Source organism: Nicrophorus vespilloides, unplaced genomic scaffold (assembly GCF_001412225.1).
Source record: "Nicrophorus vespilloides isolate i.1.1-1 unplaced genomic scaffold, Nicve_v1.0, whole genome shotgun sequence".
Classification (NCBI taxonomy): domain Eukaryota; kingdom Metazoa; phylum Arthropoda; class Insecta; order Coleoptera; family Silphidae; genus Nicrophorus; species Nicrophorus vespilloides.
In genome coordinates this window covers 251,991-273,405 of record NW_017100103.1, presented here as the reverse complement: position 1 = coordinate 273,405, position 21,415 = coordinate 251,991, and the positions used below count along the sequence as shown (strand labels likewise).

General features: G+C 38.4%; 1 protein-coding gene across 1 annotated transcript; it reads right to left on the bottom strand.

Moving 5' to 3' along the window:
* Positions 1-333: 333 nt before the first annotated feature.
* Positions 334-21,412, bottom strand: LOC108568165 (histone acetyltransferase KAT7). The gene is made up of 5 exons (XM_017929100.1): positions 21,280-21,412; positions 19,750-21,220; positions 19,317-19,696; positions 11,169-11,262; positions 334-5,186 (listed from the first exon to the last, which is right to left on the bottom strand). Exons 1-5 carry the CDS (start codon positions 21,307-21,309, stop codon positions 4,816-4,818), a joined length of 2,346 nt encoding a protein of 781 aa, XP_017784589.1. The 5' UTR covers positions 21,310-21,412; the 3' UTR covers positions 334-4,815.
* Positions 21,413-21,415: the final 3 nt, after the last annotated feature.

Genomic DNA, 21,415 nt, shown 5'->3' with positions numbered 1-21,415 from the left:
ACTGACATATGACATATGTTTGTAAGACAGATGATCAATTGAAAATTTTTAGAATTTTAAATTTGTTCCCCCATTTGATGTCTTCCAAGAGGGAAAAAGCAAATTCTCCAATAATAAAAGTTTTCTGCATAACCCCCAGTTCAAAAGGTAGATAGATATATTAGGAATATGCAAAAAGTGAAACTAATTTAAATTCCACTAACATTAGACATGAGACAAAATTCTTATGTAAATTCATACTCAAAGTAGAATCATGCTTTTAAGGAGAAAGCATCACTTTGTCAATAAGTATTGACCAAAATGATCCAATTTAATAATCTCAAAGGCGTGCTCTTTTTTGTGGCAACGAAAGACAGAAAATAAAGCTTCAAGTCAATTATCCGGCAAAAGGGATGCCCAATAAAAATATTAGGTTTCAATTTTATGTCAAACTTTATGATGCGTCGTGCCCCTTCCTTTCGGTTTGCCATCGACATAACAAAAGAGAGAAGAAGAGGATGAGGAGGAGGACGAAAGAGAACAACAAAGAGGAGCGGGCTTTAATTTCAGGTATTCCGTAAAGTTATTTTGTTATGGCGATTTTATTGCGGCCGAAAAACGATGGCGGCCCGCATTCCGCGAACGCTGAAAACGGATGAGCGCAGAGTCCTTGATCCTCATTAAAATTGGAGCCAATTGCATTGTCAATTAGCGATCGCTAATTATTCCACATATTGCTCACAAAATATGGACGAACGATGAACGTTATTGTTAATGAGTAATGTTAATGGTAGTTGGAAGTATGAGTGTGTGTATGCGTCTATGTCTATGATTCAGGAGGTGTCCCGAAATTGATCGGAATGGGTGTTTCTCGCGAATTTTCCGGTTCGTGTCGTCGAAAAACATCCTTCGTCATCTAATTGTCGGTTGCCAGTGGGTATTTTTAAGACTCTCAAGCCGAGTCGCGCTACCAGTCGCTGCGTCTAGACGATTACGCTTTGCTAATGTGTATGTCTCTGTATGTGTGTAAGAGTTTGAGTGTGTGGCGCTAATAATATAAATAAATTCGGCGAAACAAAGCTAAGTAACTGCAGCGCACACACGAAAATATTTATTGCTGATGCGAAAATACAGTCCTCTTCTCATCCTCTCCTCTCCATCCATCCTAGGACTCTCAGTTCGTCTCTCTTATTCTGTCGCCGGTTGTTTTCTTTTGCTTTTGGGAAGAAATCCGCTTGGAATTTCCTCCTGTTGAAATTTTTGGGGCGAGCGAGCGGACAACGCAGACCTGTTTTTGTTGTTCGTCTCTCATTTCAGGTAGATCCGAAATGGGTATGGGTTTAGAGTAGGTAGGAAAGGCCGACCCGGCCACCTGTCCCATCCTCGAATGGCTTTGGGTAGATGTGTGTGTGTGTATATGCATGCATTCTGCAAAGTTGCGGAGAGGCTACAGCGACCTCCCCGAAAGTACCGAACGAAGAAGATGATGATGACGACGACACGTATCATGAATAACAACTTTTCGAATGTGCGATTTCGTACAGCGTTTTCTGCGGAAGTCGAAGCGTTCCTTATTAATTTCGAGGCCGCTAATTTTGCTGGGGAATCGCATTAGTTCCAACTCAGCGATCGTCGACTTAGGATTATTCGTACGTACATCTATCTCACACACATGCACCTCACCTGCCTCACCTCATTTTCTCCTCCCGTACTTTACTCGGACGAGACCTGGCCTCCCCCCAAGTCTAGACTTCCACACATTTACAATTTAAAATCATAAAATTACATCTATCCACCGCTTTTCTTTATTACATACATACTCATACGTCCATCTTCACCATAGAACCAACGGATTGAAGATACTAATCACTTACAAGTCAAACGTCGATCAAATCAGGAGATTCCATAGTGACACGAATCAAATACAAAAAACAAAATAAAAATCGCAATGATTCATTGTTTCCACAAAGTCGTCAACAATGCATTTATTTTTGTTGCGAACGTGGATAACGAAAAGTACGTTATACCGTCTGAATGGAAAACTTTACAACTGAACGAACATATTTTTTTTTCGCAAATATTGATTTACGAGTTTTACACCAATTCCAAATATTGAGACGCCGTTTATGAAACAATAAGGAAAGGAGCAAAGGAAACTGCGAAGGTCGTGGAAAAATGATATGAAAACGTGGACGCCAAACCCAATTTATTTTTCTATTAAATTAACGGGAAAGCACTGAAAGAGAAAGAAATACACAGACGATTGTAGTTTGAAGTGAAAAAGCAATTTGAAAACTTAATTATGTGCATAAAAATCGTTTGACCTACATCCTACAGAAAGGTTAATTTTCTTTTGCAGCCTCCTTATTATATGCATGCTCGCCGTTTTCTAAATATTGATATTTAGGTGGAGTATTTAGTTTGAAAGTTGAGATAAAAAGAAATTCAATTTAAAACTGATTTTAATTGTATGTCTATTTATAAGGAAGTTTTCTTTCTTATTAGTATTGTTATTTTGGTAATTATATGCACAACAGGCACACAAAGTGTAATTTGTCCAACATTTTTTTAACTTCGTTACTTTTAAACCATTTTGTGCCGCATACACGACTAAGAATGAAACCATTCCAATATATTCTTCAACCCTTATGGTAACCATTGGGAGAATAAGTACCTCTATTAACTCTTCTTTGACATGTGTCAAGATGGAAGTAGAATGGTTATCTAATGATATCGGTTGAAAAGGTTCGGACAACATATGGTGCAGATGATTGGAATGTTTACCTGAAAATGTATAGTTATTGTATGCAAAAAAAGGAGACGATGAAAATCCAAAAAAAAACAAAGTTGGTTATGTTTTAGGTAACCATGGGAAAATTGATTTAAAGTCACGATGGAGTGCGTTTGCATTTGCATTCAATCGATTTCTAGGAGTGCAGCACGTGTCGTCCTCGCCTCTGCTGCCCATGATGATGATGTTAAGAGATATTTTCGCACATAATAACCGGGGGTGGAAACAAACAGGGAGTCTTTGGTAAAACCATGCGGCGATGTGTGTCAGGGCTGTGCGACGTCAGTCGCCCACGGCTTGATCTGCCCACATGAGCTGCATCAGCATCAACGACCAACGGCAGCATCTCGTTGCACACCCACGCACTGCAGATAATTTATCGGTTTCTGCACAAATTCGAGGGTGGCTTCTTCTCGTCGAAGGAAGCGAGAGAACGGAACGGAATACGTTTTCGGTCGCATGGTAACATGCGAAGGTTAGTTGGTCGCCGCCAGTCGAAGCCGTCGCAGACGAGAGAGAGCCCCGGAGTCGACGAACTCCGCCGCCGCTGCCACCGTCGTCGTCGTCATGCACCGGATCATATGCCTGCTAATATTTCCAACTACCCAATTATTACGCTCATTATTAATATATTTAATTAACTATGTTCCTCCTTTCCTCTCCGACTCTCTATTGTTTTTCCTTTTGATCTCGCACGACCTCGCTCCATCTCCATCGCTTTATAAATGATCTGCTGCTAATTAAAGCTTTCTCATCGCTCGCCTGGGCCCCGAAATTAACACCGGAAACGTCGGATCCCTTCCGGAATTAACGAATTTAATTGCGAGTGGCCGGCCTACATCGATTGCCGTTATTGATGTTGAGGCGCCGCCGCTGCCGCCTCCACGACCTTCGCGCTGTCGTGCGCTGCGGCCGTCAGACTCGAGCCAAGCATGCGTCTCCGTCATCACCTATTTTGCAGATAATATAATACAACATCATCGAAAGCAAAAAACGAAGAAACTTTTTGCAATTACAACGACGAAATTCTGCATCTTATTAAGCAGCAGGAGGAGAGAAGTGAGAGAAGGACTTGAGTGTTCATGTGTGCTTTGCCTGAGTGCATGTGTGTGTTTGTGTGCGAGAGTGTGCGAAAGAGAAAGATAACACAAGAGCCGACGTATAAATCATTAATAGTCTAGACTTCGCTCTGCTGCCTTTGATGCGAACAAACCAAAGAACGAACGAACTGACCGAAGGTCGCTTTTGACCACATTTCCATCCACCGCTCCTCGGTCGTCGTCTCCATGCAGCAGGCAGATTTACACCGCGGTTTTATTGCTAATAATAATTTCCATTTGCTAGCGCGCGCGGTGTCTCGTGCACCAGCAAACCGGAGATGCATCTTTACATCTGCAGTTAAAGCTGTCCTTTTCCTTCCCCCGGTGATCCCGAAATGAATTGGACCTTGCCTTCCAAGTAGTGAAGGAAGTGTCGTCCCCGTAGGTCGGAGCCGACAAATATAGCCGGCTCCCTCGAGCAACTTCAAGGTCGGACCGCGTTCAATGTCGACGTCAGCGAGTCCGTAGATGGAAAGAAAGGAAACCTCTGCAAACACTTGGATGGGAGATGGAACGGTGATTCCAAGAACGCATATAAATATGTATGCGCGCCATATTTTAATGACTGCTGCAGCAAAGCCGACACATCTTTTTCTGCGCCGGCGACGAAAAACGTTTTCCTTCCTTTCGAAACGACCGATTTTTGCACCGCAGGTGTGACCTCAACTCACCTGCTGCTTACGTCGATCCCTATAATTTGAGACACATACTCCCTAATCAACGATCGCAAACCCTAAAAACGAACCGAAAAGAAGAATATGTATAACACCGTTTCAGTTTCTTTTTCTTTCGCTAATTATATATTAATCAACAACAACGCGATTCCCAATATTATAGTAATAATAATGGTAATAATAAGATATCTTACATAAAACAGGATTGTTCGATTGTCACCGCAAAAGGTCACATATAAATAAATTGTCAGTCGGAGAAGGGTGGCGTGCACTAACTGGGATTCGGCTGAGGAGGCACGAAGGGCGTCCACCGCAGGAACGCAGGATCGACCTCCTTCAGCAGGGATCCACGCTTTTTGACACGATCCACGTATTCGTCTAGCACGTCCTGCTTCTTGAGTATGATGTGTTTGCCTTTCCAGTACTTCATCATGCCGAGAGCCTGAAGAGTAGATACGATGTCCGTCGAGTGAATGGCCATCTCCTGGCTGATGTCCTTTACGGAGAGTTCAGTGCCGGCCCTCGAGCAGAGGTAACCCAGCAGCACGTCCTTCCAGTACGATCGGTAGGAAATCAGACCCAGATCGCTGAGTGGTTTCTCTGGAGATCCTATTTTTCCTTCGACCCTGGTCAGGAGATAGCCTACGAAAAAATAAATAAATCCAAAAATTACAGGATGCCCTCATTAACTTTATTATTTAAAGTTTCCGTCTGCATAGCTCCGAATTAATAGCCGTTAACCGGAGCACTTTTTCTATATTTTTTTGTACGTTGTATTTGGTTTATATGGTCATACTCTAATTGCTATTTTGGACTCACAGTTTAATTACCGTTGCGTTCCTTCCACAACCCCAGTAAATCCTTAATTAAACTTCTACCATTTACATAATTCATGGCATCTCAACTTTTTATATTTATTAAATTCAGAATTACTAACATAACTATAATTATCATATTTATTTTTCCCAAGCTAAAACACCAATAATATGCTGCGTATATCACTGTTATTTTATACGTATAAATTATATTATAATATTTATTTATTTTGTATAATTAGTTTGCGATGTACACATTATTATGTTTTTGTTTTGTCTATTTAGTATAATATTTTATTAATGATTTATACTTGGAATTCTCTAAAGAACTTAAATTTCTGTTCTTCGTAGTTGAATGTCATCAAATACTACAGTGTGTACCAATAATCCAGTTGTGATTTTTCTCGACAAAAACATAGACTTAACTTAAATATTATAATTTTGGTTATTAAAATAGTTGATGATACTTTACTAACAAAATTAATTAGTAGATATTGTAAAAAAAATCAACACTTTCCTTGATAATCGGCAAAGCGATTGTTGAAAATTAAAATGGCAATCAAAGCTGAAACCATGATGAATTGGATTATTCCGGTTTGGAAGCTCTAGCTCATCGCCATGTCGTAAATAATTAATTAGGCAGATATAGGTACGGTCGAGCGGTGTATCAACGGACGGACCGTTGATATACCTTAATTAATCGGGCCTTTTAGTTATATGAAAGTCGCACGAAGCAGGTGAGCAAGAAGAAGCCGTTGGCAGAAAACGGAAAATCTTCCGTGTGTAAAGTGAATGTAATTAGATTCCTGCGTGAAGCCGGACAGGTTGCAAATGCGATTGTGCGTACCTATCCATATTTTATTTTATTTCTTTTCTTTTTCATCAATAAAGCAAAATATATTTAAATATTAAGACAATCAAAGGATGTTGCGAGATATTTTAAACCCAGAAAATTAAATCTTTAAAATTTTTAATAATTTCTATTTTTTACCTAATGGATTGTAGTAGAAAAATGTTGAGCACCTATTTTATTTTTATCTTTATTTCTAGAGCGACTAATAGCCGAATGGTTAAGTCGCCCTACCCACGATTTGTGAGCCCTCTCGGTGCTTGTAGCAATAGGGTCATCGTTCATCACACATGGACAGTCATCAAATGAATGAGGTTCAGCATATGGACCTTCAGCCAAGTCGATGGACAATGACAACAGCAGATTTACAGTCAAAGGAAATAGTGGAATCGCAGAGCATCAATATACTACTGAAGTTACTCTACAAGACGACAGCCAACCAACAAATTAAAAAAATCAAAATCATCATAATGGTACCTATCAACCGCGATCTTAAATTTACTCAATGTTCACATTGATGAACAGATTGTGAATAAAATTATACGACATAAAAAAATCTTTATTTCTATACACTTCTTGCACATCCAAAATTAATGCAAGTAGATTCAAGAAGAAAGCAGGTTAAAGGAAATGAATGGACATATATATATACATTACGTATAGAAACATGACGTATGAATTGATAGTAAAATTAAGGTGACGTGACGTTGCCGTTACGTACAACTCGGAGTAGCCTTGATTCATCTATATGTCGCATGAATAAGATGAAGAAGAAGACGTGTGAATTGATAGTAAAATAAACGTTACGTGACGTCCGTGTAACTTACAGTGCGGAGAGTAGAAATACTACTATCAATGTTTTGTATACTATACACTAGTTTACTTTATCTTCAATGTATTATACAAAAATCTCACAATTTCTTGTTTTTTTTTCACTGTGTGTTTTCTATAACCATTCGTAACCATTACGTATACAACTTTATCAAATTTTGCATTAAGATCATTAATTAAGTTCACTAAGAAGTGATCCTAATTTTTAATACAAGTAGATTTTATAAGAAATACATTATTACTAACGTGTGGAATGATAGTAAGAAAAAATGTGATGTGGCAAAACTTTATTTAATTATCAGCATATCTTCTACAATTATTTCATAATAGGATTTTACTGTAAATTTTCTTGTAGTAACAATATTGATATTTCTTTCAATATGTTTGTTTTATGCAAGTTACATGTGAGGTAACGTCAACATGACGCTACGTATAATGCGAATTGGCCTTGATTCATCGACTTGTTGTCGCATGGAGAAGATGAGGGAGAAAGAAGCCTTTGGTAGAAGACGGTAAATCTTCCGTGTGTAAAGTGAATGTAATTAGATTCCTGCGTGAAGCCAGACAGGTCGCAAATTTGTGTGTGCGTGCGTGCGAGCGAACTAGGATCAGGTCGCGGCTTTGATGAAGGGGGATGGGATTGTTACTGCTTCTGCTAGCGTCGCCGCCGCCAAGTTTCGGGGGTTGGGGCACTGTCGACGTGATTGGGGTTGGATGGTATAGGCGGCGGCGGTGGTGGCACAGCAGCAGCATAAGCGACGATGGTGTGAGTTGAACAGTCTAGCCGGGTCAGAGACCCCCTCGTTGCGCGGCCGTTTATATGGATCCGTCTGCGGCCCAGACCTACCCCAATCCGTACAGAACTCACCACCGGGTGGTGGCAAGCCAAGGCGCGCGAAAGAGACAGATGGATAATACATATAACAGAGGCGAATATGCAAAGACTAAGGGGAGCAGATAGATATATACATTAAAAGAAAGGGAGATAGTGAGAACGAGAGAGAGAGAACGAGTCGAAGAGGGAAAGAGCTCACTCATGCTGAGCCGAGCCAATGCACCTACCACCACCTGTAACAGGCCAGGCCGTACACGCAAACCACTTCAAACTCTCCACGCTCCAAATCTTTCACGAATTATCCCATGCCTCTCCTTCTTCACTCTAATAGAAATCAGTTATTTAGCCCTTAAGCAGCTTTTTTTCTCTCGTTTGCTTTCTTAAAAATAAACCAGTTATTTTAAGTCCTTCCACAGACAAACAGTAACATAGATGATACTTCGCAATAAACATATATAAATTCTTAATATTTCTTTTAATTTTATTATCCAAATGTTCCAATCGACGCCGCAAGACACATACAAAATATCTAACAATTGTTATGCAGTTATCAAATATTCACAATTTAAACCAACGTCTCCCAACGACAAATATTTGTGCATTATAATCAGTCCTTGATTCATTCGCCCGAATTTTATTATGTCGAATATGATTATGCAGACGTTGCAGCTACTGCGATAATTATGAAGGGACAACATGTGCAAATACTAAAGTTATATAACCAAAATCAAGAACACATTTGCTTTGATTTGATTCAATTGGCTTTTGATTCAGCTAGTATTCATTTTAATTCATTAAACAAATGCCAATGATAATTTATTAATTTACAAAGAATGTATAATTTCAAAAAACGAAAGGTTCTACACCACACAATAAAAACAAGCGTTTTATGCATAGAAAATAGAAAGCAACACGAGTTCGCGCATTGCGCAATATCGTTACTTTCATATTATTCACTTGTTTTTTTTTTAAGCAAAAATTTGTTTGTTTTCTCTACTTCAACACACATAAACGAAAAATAATAATGATGTAAAAATGAAACGCTCGCGCCACCAAACCAAAATGTATGAAAGTGCATTCTCAACAAGAAAACGTTAATTCGTTAATTATTTTTCCTTTCTGCGAGGAAGCTTTCCTTTCCATTTTCTTCACCCCAATTAATCGTTCTTTTTGATACGGTATTTATTGGTTGGTAAATGAAAAGCGATGTAAATTAGTGGAAAAAAGAAAAGTCGAATATTCTCCCATGAAATGAACAGACATTTTGGTTTTTCTCATTTTGTACTGAAGCTTTCCATTTCATTTTCCTTTACTATAATTAAAATGTTCATTTTGTTGCTACAATAATTGATGAAAATAATAAAAATCAATGCAAATGAAAAAAAAAATCTATTATCATCCGACGCAATTAGACAATTAGAATTTATAAACTTATTAAATGTATGATTGTGACTGAAAGCGAGTTGAAGAAGATAAAGATTGTGAGATGCGGCGAAACTCTTTTTATTGACGAGTTTTAAAATTGCAAGTCGATTTAATTAATGGTGCAAAAATTGGTGGAAAGAGATCAGGAATAAAACATTTAAAAAAATATACGCGAATAACTATCGAGGATAAGAAATACTTCAAAGTTACTGCAACCAGATATAATTACAAGGAGAGTGTAGGCATTTCTTTGATGTTAAAACGAGTTGATAACTATATTAAATGCAAGGTATTGCTTTTGCTGATAAATTGGTAAAACAATTGCAGAACGATTTAGTTAATTGGTGCAAAAAAATGTAGGGTATTCCAGGAACGGTACAATTTTATATCTGTGAAAAGGATATAAAATAATTGAATGTTACTGTAACTGGGGAATATTACAAGGTGGAACATCCACTTTGATGTTCAAATTCTGAGAAATGTTTCAATCCTTTGTTCTTATTTTTTTTTCAGGAGCAGAATGCATATTGGAAATACAGTGGAACCTCGCTTAACGAACATAATCCGTTCCAAAATTTCAGGATTTTTATTCGTATAATGAAACAGCTTTCTCCATAAAAACTAATGTAAAATACGATAATGCGTTCCAAGCCGGAAAAAATGTATAACTTGGTCTTGATTTTTCATTATTTTCCTTTTCATATGTATGGTTATTTTTATTCTTTGGCTTTTTATTAAAAGGCATGCAAGTGTGGAACTAGAATGACTACTAACACCAGGAACTGTTTTCCCATTCACACACGGTGAAGTGAGTTTATATATGTTTTTATTACTTGTATCAATCTGGAGTATTGGTGGAGGTCCTTTTATAATTATTATATTTGTTACTAGAAATGGAATATATTTCAAATTAAAATTGTATGTGATAGAGAAAGGTCATGTTGACTTTGTTGTTAGAGGTCTTTGAATAATTGGTGATGACTTCTGCGTTTACTGAATTTATTGGACCCTTGGGAGGGGAGACGGTGTTATTTGTGCTGATAGCGAACGTGTGTGTGTAAATAAGTAAATGAATATGGCGAGGACAACAAGGCTGTTGAAATTGCTAGTAATATTAATTAGTAGAGTGCGTATTCAACTACTTGTAGGTCGAATTAATAGTGGTTGTGGTTGTAATAGTAATAGTAGTAGTAACAGTAGTTGATGTTGTAGTAGAAGTAGCAGCAGCAGCACATTAATGACTATTATATCTGCAGCTGAAGAGTGTGGGTAATGCCGTGGGCGGGAGTGACGGCGGAGGAGGAGACGGAGGCGGCGGTTCCAGTGGAGGTGGCGACGACGCTGGTGTGGGAGGTCGCTGCGACGTGCGGGCGACGGTGTATTGACCCGACGACGGCCCGGTCGATACCGACGTCTGGCGCCACGACGTACTAGTAAAGCGTCGCGGCGGCGGCGGCAGCGATGTTGGTGGTAGCAACGGCGTCAATGGATGATGACGTCACACTACGGCGAGTCCACCGCCGCCGCCCCCCGTAGGAGAGCGGCCGTCGGCCAATTAGCAACTATATGCTCACTTTGCATACGACCCGATGTCCTACCAGCAACCACCACCCCGCGAGTTTATTTTTTCCTCGGCCCGGCCCCTTCTTTTGCGCGACGAAATAATTACGAACGCCGCACCTCGTTATATGCAAGAAAGACGCCACCCACTCGCAACAATCAACCCCGATCGTCTTTCTCTTTCCGCCGTTCACGCGCTCTTTGCATGCAATTCTCCACCCTCGCGCAATATTTTTTTTCAGCAACTGTTTTGCTTTTTCCACTTTCCTAGTACTACACTACACCTTTAGTATTTATGAATTACTTACTGAAGTCAATCAAAAGCCTGCCGTATCCTTGCCTCTGGTATGGTGGTAACGTCAGAATGCAGGACACGTTGTAATTCAAAAACGAATTCTTTTCCTAGAAAAAAAAAACAATACAAATCAAAACAATTAGTACACTTCATTAATTTGACAATAGGTAATAAATGTTAAGAATTCGCCAGATAAGCAGAGACGATATTAAAAATATTCAAGAAGTTATCCAAATGATGTTGATAAACAAGTATTTAACAAGCGATATTCATTAAACTAATTATAATGAAATGACTTTTTATCTTCATGACTTACATTTTAATATAATAATGTGTAAATATTTATTTATAAATAAATTATGTTTTAAAATTTAGTAAGTTAACACTTTGAAGGGACAGAAAATCCTAAATTTCTAGACAACTGAATCAGACAAGTTCGTCAACAGAATCAACATTGGACGGTATGGCCTATCAAAATTCATCCCTACATACCAATACTAGGCTTGTTCAATTTAAAAGACCCAAAAACTAAATATTTCAATAATATTTAGTTTTTAAAATATGAAATGAATACAAATTCGATATTTTGAATCCGAATATTTCCTTCAATTTTCTTGTAAACACTAGAAACAGAATTGTTATTTCATTATCTGGTGATAACAATGTCGAACGAATTAAAAACATTTTATTTTCACAATTTTCTTTCTAACACATTGAAACCATCTACTTTACATAGATAAGATTATAATGTAAATATTTTTCAAAAACATTAAGGTTTACTAATTATTACACTTTTAAGTCGATGAGACAATTAATAATACTTTAACATAACTTCTAACTAAATAATCTAATCTAGCAGTTGTTGTATAATTACGCAAAACAATTTTATAAACAACATTACAATATTTTCACGTAACGTTGCCAATCTGTAACGTTACCTGCAAAATCCATTATTATTGGTAGGAAGGTTTATATCTCGATTATTTTGAATGCTCTCAAATTTTAATTATATCCGATATACAACATATGTTATAAGATATATTATGTCTGGAGACTTAATTTACTGAGACTGAATTTCGACGTGGTCTTATTTTCGTCGCATTCGATTTCGATTTTTCCCATGAGATGAGCAACAACTATACAGCTTTTCTTGCAGCTGCAAAATGCAGCAGTTCGCAAAGAATCAAAGGAGCAAAGCGCGCGAATGTAATAAGATTCGCGCTATCTCTGAAATCGATAATTACACTGCGCGTCGGATACATGTATATATGAGTGTGCTCATAATGGCCGCAGCCGCATAACGAGATTTTTCCGCCCGAAGTAAAATTGACCATAACCACGGGCATTCCTCGTAATCCCGACGCTTTTCATTGCAAATTCCCCCCTTTTCAGGTTTCATTTTATCGATGATAGAAGCCAAGCTCGTTTCGCTTATTATCGGGCTATCAATTAACCGGAAATTCCTCGACGGCCTATCTGCTGCTTCGCAGATGACACTTCGGCTATCGTTGTTTATCGTTATTTAGAAGGAAGTACTATATTACATGTTACACGTGTCCGATTAGACGAAGGGTATTGAAATGTCGCCATGGTTGAGGCCCCAAATCCATTGTGAACGAGTACAGCAGAAACTATTTCAATACAGAATGTATGTTAGCAGTGAAACTGTTCAAATTGCCGTACGCTAACTGAACATAATTCAAATATTAAAAAAAATGGTAAACAATTCTCTTCTCGTTCGCACAAACGTACTCCAATTTTAAAGAACGTACACTTTGTTGTCTTATCTCTGAATAATATCCTTGAAATTCACGTACTTGTAAATGGAATACTTGTTTCAATTATAGTTCATGTTAATTATTTTTTACCTTAAACATTTTTTGGAGAAAAAAAACAGTTAATCAGACCGTTATATTTAAAGGGTCTTAATTAATTATGAACGTATTGTCGAACGTACGTATAAAGGATGTACGTTAAATTAAGCATTGACTGTATTTTAATACGTTGGAAGAATAAAATACGAACCACTAGAAATGAATTGTGTGCAGAACGCAATCAATATACAAGCAAACACATACACGAGGAGACTTGTTTGCGTATGATTTTCCATTTCCGGGAAAGCTCGATAAAGATGCTCGCATACGCAGTCACTGCATTCTGGAAAACGTTAGGAATGCCATGTGATTCGTGCTGCGCGGATCCCGGAAAGAGGATTTACAGTTGCACAGCAAAGTTGCTATTTAGCCAGAGTTTCTCAACCTACGACGAGTAGCGTTAAATTATCGTTGGTTGCGATAAGAGGATTTTATTTTTGGCACATACAAAAAGTATACAATAAATTCCAGTATTATGTAATACGATGTGTCGAAAAGATGCAATAAAACTGGTTTACATCTTCTTTTTAATTTATGAGTGGTCGTAAAAAATCGATATGAAAATCCATTGCATTGACCCACGATCATCAAAAGGATAATAAAAAAAGAATAAGTGTTGTGGCAGTGATAACAAAAATCATACAGATAAAGAACATTGCACATCTAAATTTAATAACTCTCTTCGAGTAGCTTTGACATTTTAAATTAGTAAAAATATTGAAACAAAATCATTTTTCAAACATAATATGTAAAGTAAAACAATTCAGTCTATAAGTTGGTTTTCAAGAGAAATACTTCTGAAATTATATCAATTTCTAAATGAAATTGTTGTAGAAGACATTTGTTGTAGAAATATGCGTATATGTTACATTACACGTGTTGAAGTTATATTGAAATATGCATAATTTTATTTATTTGTATAATATTCAGTCTTCCATAAAATATAAACATTTATGTGGTGAATAAATATGTTTATATAAAGGTTGAGAAATGATTTGGATGATATGCAAAAATTCTATTTCAAACGAAGAGAGTCATAGGAAATATTTGCAAAATTGAGAGTTTGAGTCATAAATGTAAAAGGCAGATAACGTTTTCTACGTTATCAGAGAAAACACGTTGAGTCACCGATTTCGTTTGTTAGGCACACGCCGCTCTTGCTGGAGACGGTGAAAGGAGGTGGAGGAAATAATCGAGTTGCATAATTATGTTATCAATTAAATGGAAGTGAGTTGACCTTTTGCACATCAAACTCATTAGCTCTGCAATAATGTGATACTGTGTAAATTGGACATAGAGAGAGAGACACACACACAGAGAAATATCTAATTGACGTCAGGGCTGTGACGTTGTAGCGGATGTGTTTTGTTTGAATTTGCGTCGTCGTAATATCTGATACGTTGTGCGTGGGCGGCTGATGGGGGTTCGTGGTGGTGGTGGTTGTCAGGAGACAATGACAGACGTTGCTGTTGCGGAGGGCGGGCGGTGTATGGTAGGTTTTGAACGTAAGTAAGGACGGATGATGTGGGTTAGGGTGTGAGGGGGCGGCTATACGTTGGCAGGCAGCGAAACGCGCCAGAATCAATATCCACGTCCCAAAATTGCTCTCTATCTGGAGGGCCGGGGTCCCTAGGTGGACGGGGGGCGCATTTCGCTGCTGCAGTGCGGATTTGTTGACCGGGTGGCGGAGGCGGCCTAACAATCTCCAACACCACCGCCCCCCCATATCCGCAGACGCACGTATTTGCAACATCTACAACAACAATAACAACGCACACCGATCTCACCTTATTTTGCGGCACGGGTCCTCGTCGAAAATCAATTAAACCGCGGCGCCATCAAGGTTACTGCTTATAATTTGGTTTCGACACAATTAACACGCCAATTATGTACACGTATTCCCACTTGATTGCAGCAAAACCGGCAGAGAAAACAAAGTGAACGAATAAAGAATAGATCGAAGGAAACACGTCGTTGCATAACAAGGACCGTCGAAAAAATGTATTGTATTTTATGGGCTGCGTTTCTCACGCCATGGAATTTCATATTCGCCATTAAAAATCCACCTCGGATTTTGGAACAGCAAACAAAAAGACACAATAGCTTAATTTATTCAATCGTTGAAAATATCATTACTTCTATTTTTTATTTACTGATGAGACTAATTTAGGTATTGCATCAAATACCCTAATAATCCGTGTATGGATTTATGTTAACTCAAAACTTATTTTTACTGATTTAATGGTTTAAACTTGCTTTTCAGCAAGATAATTATGTGTAAGAAAATTGTTTTCCAATTCGCATCGATATAAATTTAGGGCCCTCAAATAGTATATCTAAATGGTGTTAGGGCTCACGACTTTCTTAATGTGGTCCTCCGAGAACCGACATTATCCATTTTTTGTAACTGTTGTTTAGGACTCGATGATCTTCTCTATTTCAAATCAATGTGAGCCTCAAATAAAAATTTGTTTGCGAACCTCTCTACTTAAACAACTCCCGAGCGATTCAGGGGCCCATTAATATTTTGCAGAGGAGACAAATATTTAAAGTTCTGCCACTGAATGGATCTATATCTTTTCGTAAGAAGTGGCGTATTTTTTTGGCGAAAATGGGTATATATCAGATTCGTTCTATGTAAGTTACCCTTCATTCAAATTGAAATTTTCAATCCATTTTCGTCTACAAATGCATTTGAGGTAGAAATATAAATTAATGCCATCAATGTATAAATAAATTACAACGAATAGCAAACTCATCATTCATCGGAATTCAGAAATATTAAACATGAGGAGAAATATTAAAGTCGCACCAATTAGAGATTATTCTAAGACATTTTAGATGAGGCTTTAGAAGAAGTTATCTCTAGCTTTCTCCGGAAAATAAACAATTATTCGTATCCAAACATATTGTAAAATACTCGAGAAAATATAATCTTGTTTTCTATTAGAGAAAATAAACAAATCGTTGTTATGGTTCAAACTATACAATCAATAAACAGAATTATCAAAGGAAATAGTTCAGCAATGCGTTGCAATTATAACTTGTTATTGTTACAATAATGATACCATTCTTAATGAGTGAAAATGTATACCAGAAACACAAACAATCGAAGAGGATAATGTTGAAGTGTTATTTGATACAATACTAAATATTATTTTATAAGTATAAATAAAATTGCTGCTATGCTAAACAACTTAAAAATTAATACACCGATATTTCCAAAGTGTGAAGTGAATCCCTAAGTATTGTCATGTTTATTTATCATTTCATTCTTTAGTCAGAACTTATACGTTTGATATAATAAAGCAGAAATAGCAATTACACATAATGTTATGCAAGATTTCAGTTAATGAACATTTTTAATAATAAACTATTGGTATGTTATGTTAAACTACTTTTTGTTTGAACATCAAGATGAAAGAGAAAAATCGCAAAAACCTTAGAAGCAATGTTTCTTTTCTTATGTCTTTCAGTTTTTCCTTAAGAGAATCATCGAATGTGTGAGTCATAGTAATGACGCGCCGTTAAAAGTTTACGTCATTCTGGTCAGCCAGTTACGTGTTCATGAGAAACGTTCCTGGAATGGATGACGAATCGCAACGGAAATTGTTGCCTTTCTCGCATATTTCGCTGCATCCCGACCGTCGCCGCCGCCGGAGGCACAAACTGCACAACAACAACGGTGTATACCCATCGCCCCGTCGTCACCGTCACCGTCGACCAGCATCACAAACACCATACGAATTCCGATTGCATTCGCACTCTCGCCTCAGTATTATTCCTAATTTGGTATCGGCCAATACACATTTTATCTTTCCATTAAACCCGTTTAGAAATTGAACGAGGAACAATGTGACGACAATCGCGCAGAATGCGCAACAAATTACTACCACTTTATATTATTCAATTTTCTAATTGAGAAGAAAAAAAATGTGCGAATAAAAAATGTAATGCGAGCAAATTACTTGATTATCTTTACTTTTCTGATGATACCCAATTAATTTACCGTATTTTTCGAACACATATCCCAAAAGTATGAGATATTTTTTTAGAAGAAACAGTAACAGTGATTACATAAAAGACAATAAGACGATTTCTCTGGTTTAAACAGATTACATGACTATTTGCAACCCTCTGGTTGAATCAAATACGTGAACGAATCATTACTATTGTAAATTTGACGTTTTTTTGTGTTAGTCTCTTTTTCTAAAACTCGTTTTAAGAAAAAAAAAAAATAACATTACGGTCTATCGGAAACAAAAATTGAAATATGTAGTCCATTTGAAAGCTGAGTATGGGAATTCCCAGCATATTATGCTGCGGTCCGACAGCGTTAGCGAGAACGAGAAGACACGTGTATACCAAAAAAAAAACCTATATGCATGCATTTATATAGAATTTCATCTCCGATTAAAGTACATTCGCTTAGCGTACGTCAAATTGCATCCGTATTATGTACGTAACTGAGCGCTGCATGTATTTTAATTTATGAGCAACATAGTAGTACTGAGTAATTTCCATTTGTTGACGAGTTGCTGTTTTCGAGTGAAATTTATAAGCGAAAGACAGATGCTAAATCATCCAAAGACTGACCGTCTTAAAAGTAGGATTCTTGCGATGAGAAGAAAAGAAGCAATTTATTTTAGAAATCGATCACCAAGCACACTGCGGATAAATAATTTTTGGAATATATTATAAATAAAAGAAAAAATGTTATTAATTAGATGGAAATATAGGAATCGGAGGAAACGATTGCTGTGTTCATTTTTTTCTTCTCTGCTTTCATTCTAGAAGTCGATCAGCACCGGGGGCGCCTCTAGCCCATTAATAAAGTCCATTTTATAAATGTGTGTATGTATAGAATTCTATTTATAAGTGTATGTAATGTCGATCCCGTGACCAGCACGCGGTGGCCGCTATACAGCAGCAGGCTTTCCTCTGGTTGCCTTTCTCTGCGTGTCTCTCTCGCTCTCTTGCACTCGCATTTCGTGTGGCCATTCCGCATCTCCCCCGCTTACACTCGCGTTCATTATGAATGGAATGCATTCCTCGAATACCGCACAATGCTATTACTTCACACACTCATGCAATGATCTCTCTCTCTCTCTGATTGTGTGCGTGTACCAACGATTAGAATTGGTACAAAATGGGATCGGATGATGAGGGACCATCGTATGATTATTATTAGATAATTTCAGAAATGTGAAATTAAACATGATAACGGCGTTTAGTTCTTTTTCTTATTCTGCAGATGGTGGGTCCTGGGGAGGGGTCTGATGGGACCCAGAAAAGAAAAAGGGGAGCTCATCCTGCGGGCGTCGCGATGCTTCGCGCCGTTTCGCCCCGGTCAGTCACTTTGGGATGGGACGTCTGCAGCGTCGCGACGCCTGGGTCGACGACCCCAGCGTCTGGCCGGGCAGGTCTACGCGATTCCCCCCATCAACAGCATTCACTAACGCAGACGACGCCCCAATCCATACACACTCTCGCACACAGATCCGCCGCCCCCCCAATACATCAATTCACATACAGACACACACACATATCCATAAGAGCCAATCTTTTGTTAACTTATTCCGCAGCCTTTTTATATCTCTTTTTATCGCAGATAAGTGCTGCTGCGCGAGGCAAGGCAACTAAGATGAAGATGAATGGCGACCGCAAATAGACTGACAAAGAGAACATACATTTTATTTGGTATCCGTTCCTCTCCGCGAATTATTCGACGGGATGTCGACCCCCTGACAATCGTCTAGACGTAAGATAAATACGATCCGGAGAAGATTAGTATCAAACCCTCACTTTCACCCTCCTCAAGGAGGAATTTATATTCTCTCATTCTCACTCGCACATGCACACACATTAGGTGGCCACCACCGATTTCCGGTCTGATAACCTTAGAGAAATTCTTTCTGGTTGGGTCAGGCCAGGTCAGTTACTCAACCCCTTGCAAACTTTTTTTATTATATTACGTTCGTACCTAGATATATACCGCACAGAGAGCAGAAGACATCTGCTATATACTCATGTTAAGAGGAATTATCTACATAAAAAAACGTAATTAGCATTCTGAGTTGTACAGTTATGGAACGTTTATGAACATATAATTCCCGCATTATTATAATATATCGTGCTGCAAAACCAGAATATGGCTTAAAGAATTTTTTTTTGGCTTAAGGAACAGGATACCCTACTTATCTTAAACCTATTGTATTACGCAAAGTGCCTCATATTCATTTGCTATATCTAGTGAGCTAAATTTCAGCCCGTTTAGTTTTTGTTACCTTACTGAAGTATCCTACTGTGTGACAACCCTCGTTATCTAGCATGGTCATAACGTAGAAAAGGAATGGCTCGACGTCGTAGTACAGCGTTTTGTGGTCGAGGAAAAATTTGGCGAGTAAGCAAAGATTCTGGCAGTACTGTTTGTACCGTTTGCCGTCCACCTCCCAGACGCTGATCTTATCCTTCCGGTAGACTTCTTCACCGGGCGGATGCCTCCAGACGCACTTGGCAGCGTGCCTCTGCAGCACCGTCCGGCCGCGCATGTATCGCAAACAGTATTCGCAAATGTACAGCTTCGGAAGCCTGGCGTACTCCTCTGGATATGGACTCTGATACCAAACCTCCATTTCGAATTTACCCATTTCTATATACTTTGTACCTACGGTTGACGAATGTTTATCACTATCACGTTATCATATGTAATAATATTACCTTTCGTATTAGGTTGCGTCTTCAAGTCGTCTTCTATCTTCTCGCTGGCGAGTGCTTGCGCGTCCCTGAACAATTTCAGATCGTATTCGGGCACGAAATTCTCTAGATTTGGCTCGCGGTTTTTATTGATCGCCATCTTCGTGTTGCAGCTGCTCTCTTGGTCGTTGCCCATCAGCAAATCGTTTTTATATTTCAGTCTATTATCCTTGATCTTCTGCAGGTATGCTTTTTGCTCCATGGATCCACTTGTCTTTTTGGCCTTCCTGATCTCCTCTCGCTTCTTCCTATCCAGCAAACTCTCCCGACACGCGTTGGCATCGCTGTTGTGGAATACAGGACATGCATCTATGGTAAAATGCTTATCCTGTCTTCCAGCCAAATGGCCATTACTGTGGCATCCCTCAATCGGGCATTTGCGCTCCTCGGAGATGGGCACAATCTCATTGGGTCGCGACTTTGAATCGTTTTTCTTCTTCGCTTTACCTTTGCTCGAGGATGTAACCGGAGCCCTTTTCACAGGTGATCTACTAAGAGATCTCTTTGTACTCTCCGTGTCTGAATCCGTGTCTGTGTACACACTCTTCCCCAAAACGTGCTTAGATTTCCGGGTGTTTGCTGTGCGCGTCGACTTTCGTGTAATCTGTTTGCTGGAATCGGATTCAGGTTTTTTGGTTGCTTTCTTGGTCGCCGTTGATGATTCCGTGCTGCTCTCGCTGTCTGAACTGCTGGACGAATCTGAGGTGCAAGAGCCAGAGCTGGTGCTAATTATTTCCTTGGACTGTGGCTTTGATTCCACTTTTTGCTTAGGTTTCAACTTCTCCAACGTTTTAGGAATAGCCTTTGCACGCGGCTTTGGCGCAACGTTCTTGATAGCTTTATTCTTTTCATTGTTATCAGAATCTGATGAATTCTCAGGTGAAAATATACTCTTTTTTTTATTAGGGTCCACTTTGGAGCTGGGCTTTGATTGTACTTTAGGCTTATTTGCTTTGTTATGTTGACTTTTTGCTGCTGGATTTGATTTTGGAGGCACTTTACCTCCACCAGGGTTAATTGGAATTTGTTTATTTGTGACAGATCCTTTAGCCAATACTGTTTTTGGTGTAACAGTTGCAACACTCTTCGGTTTTATGGGCAGCTTCTTCTTGATATTAGCTTTTGCTTTAGCATCCTCATCCTCTGTTGAACTTTTGCTGATCTGCTTAAGCACCTTAGGTGGAGGTTTTTGGTTACTCACTTTACCCTGAACTTGTTTTTCTTTAATATCAATACTTTTACGTTGAATTGCCTTCTGTATAGATACTGTTTTCTTGTTAGCCTCATTCCCAGACTGCTTGCCACTAGACTCTTGAGATGAGGAGCTCTCACTATCACTGGAGGACGAAGAGTCAGAGCCACTTGATGAAGAGCTGGAACTGGAGCTATCCGAAGAAGAGCCTGAACTGGAATCACTTGAACTTCTGCTCACAGTCTAATTGATGCAAGGTACATTATAAAACTTGATTAATCTGAGCTTATTATTTACATTACCTTCTTTTTAGTGGGCAAAGCTTTTGACATCTTGATCTTAATTAGAACACTATATATAAAATACTTATGTTTGCAACAATATAACTTTCAAAAGGTTGAAAACAAGCATTTATTTATTTACTTTTGCATTTTGACA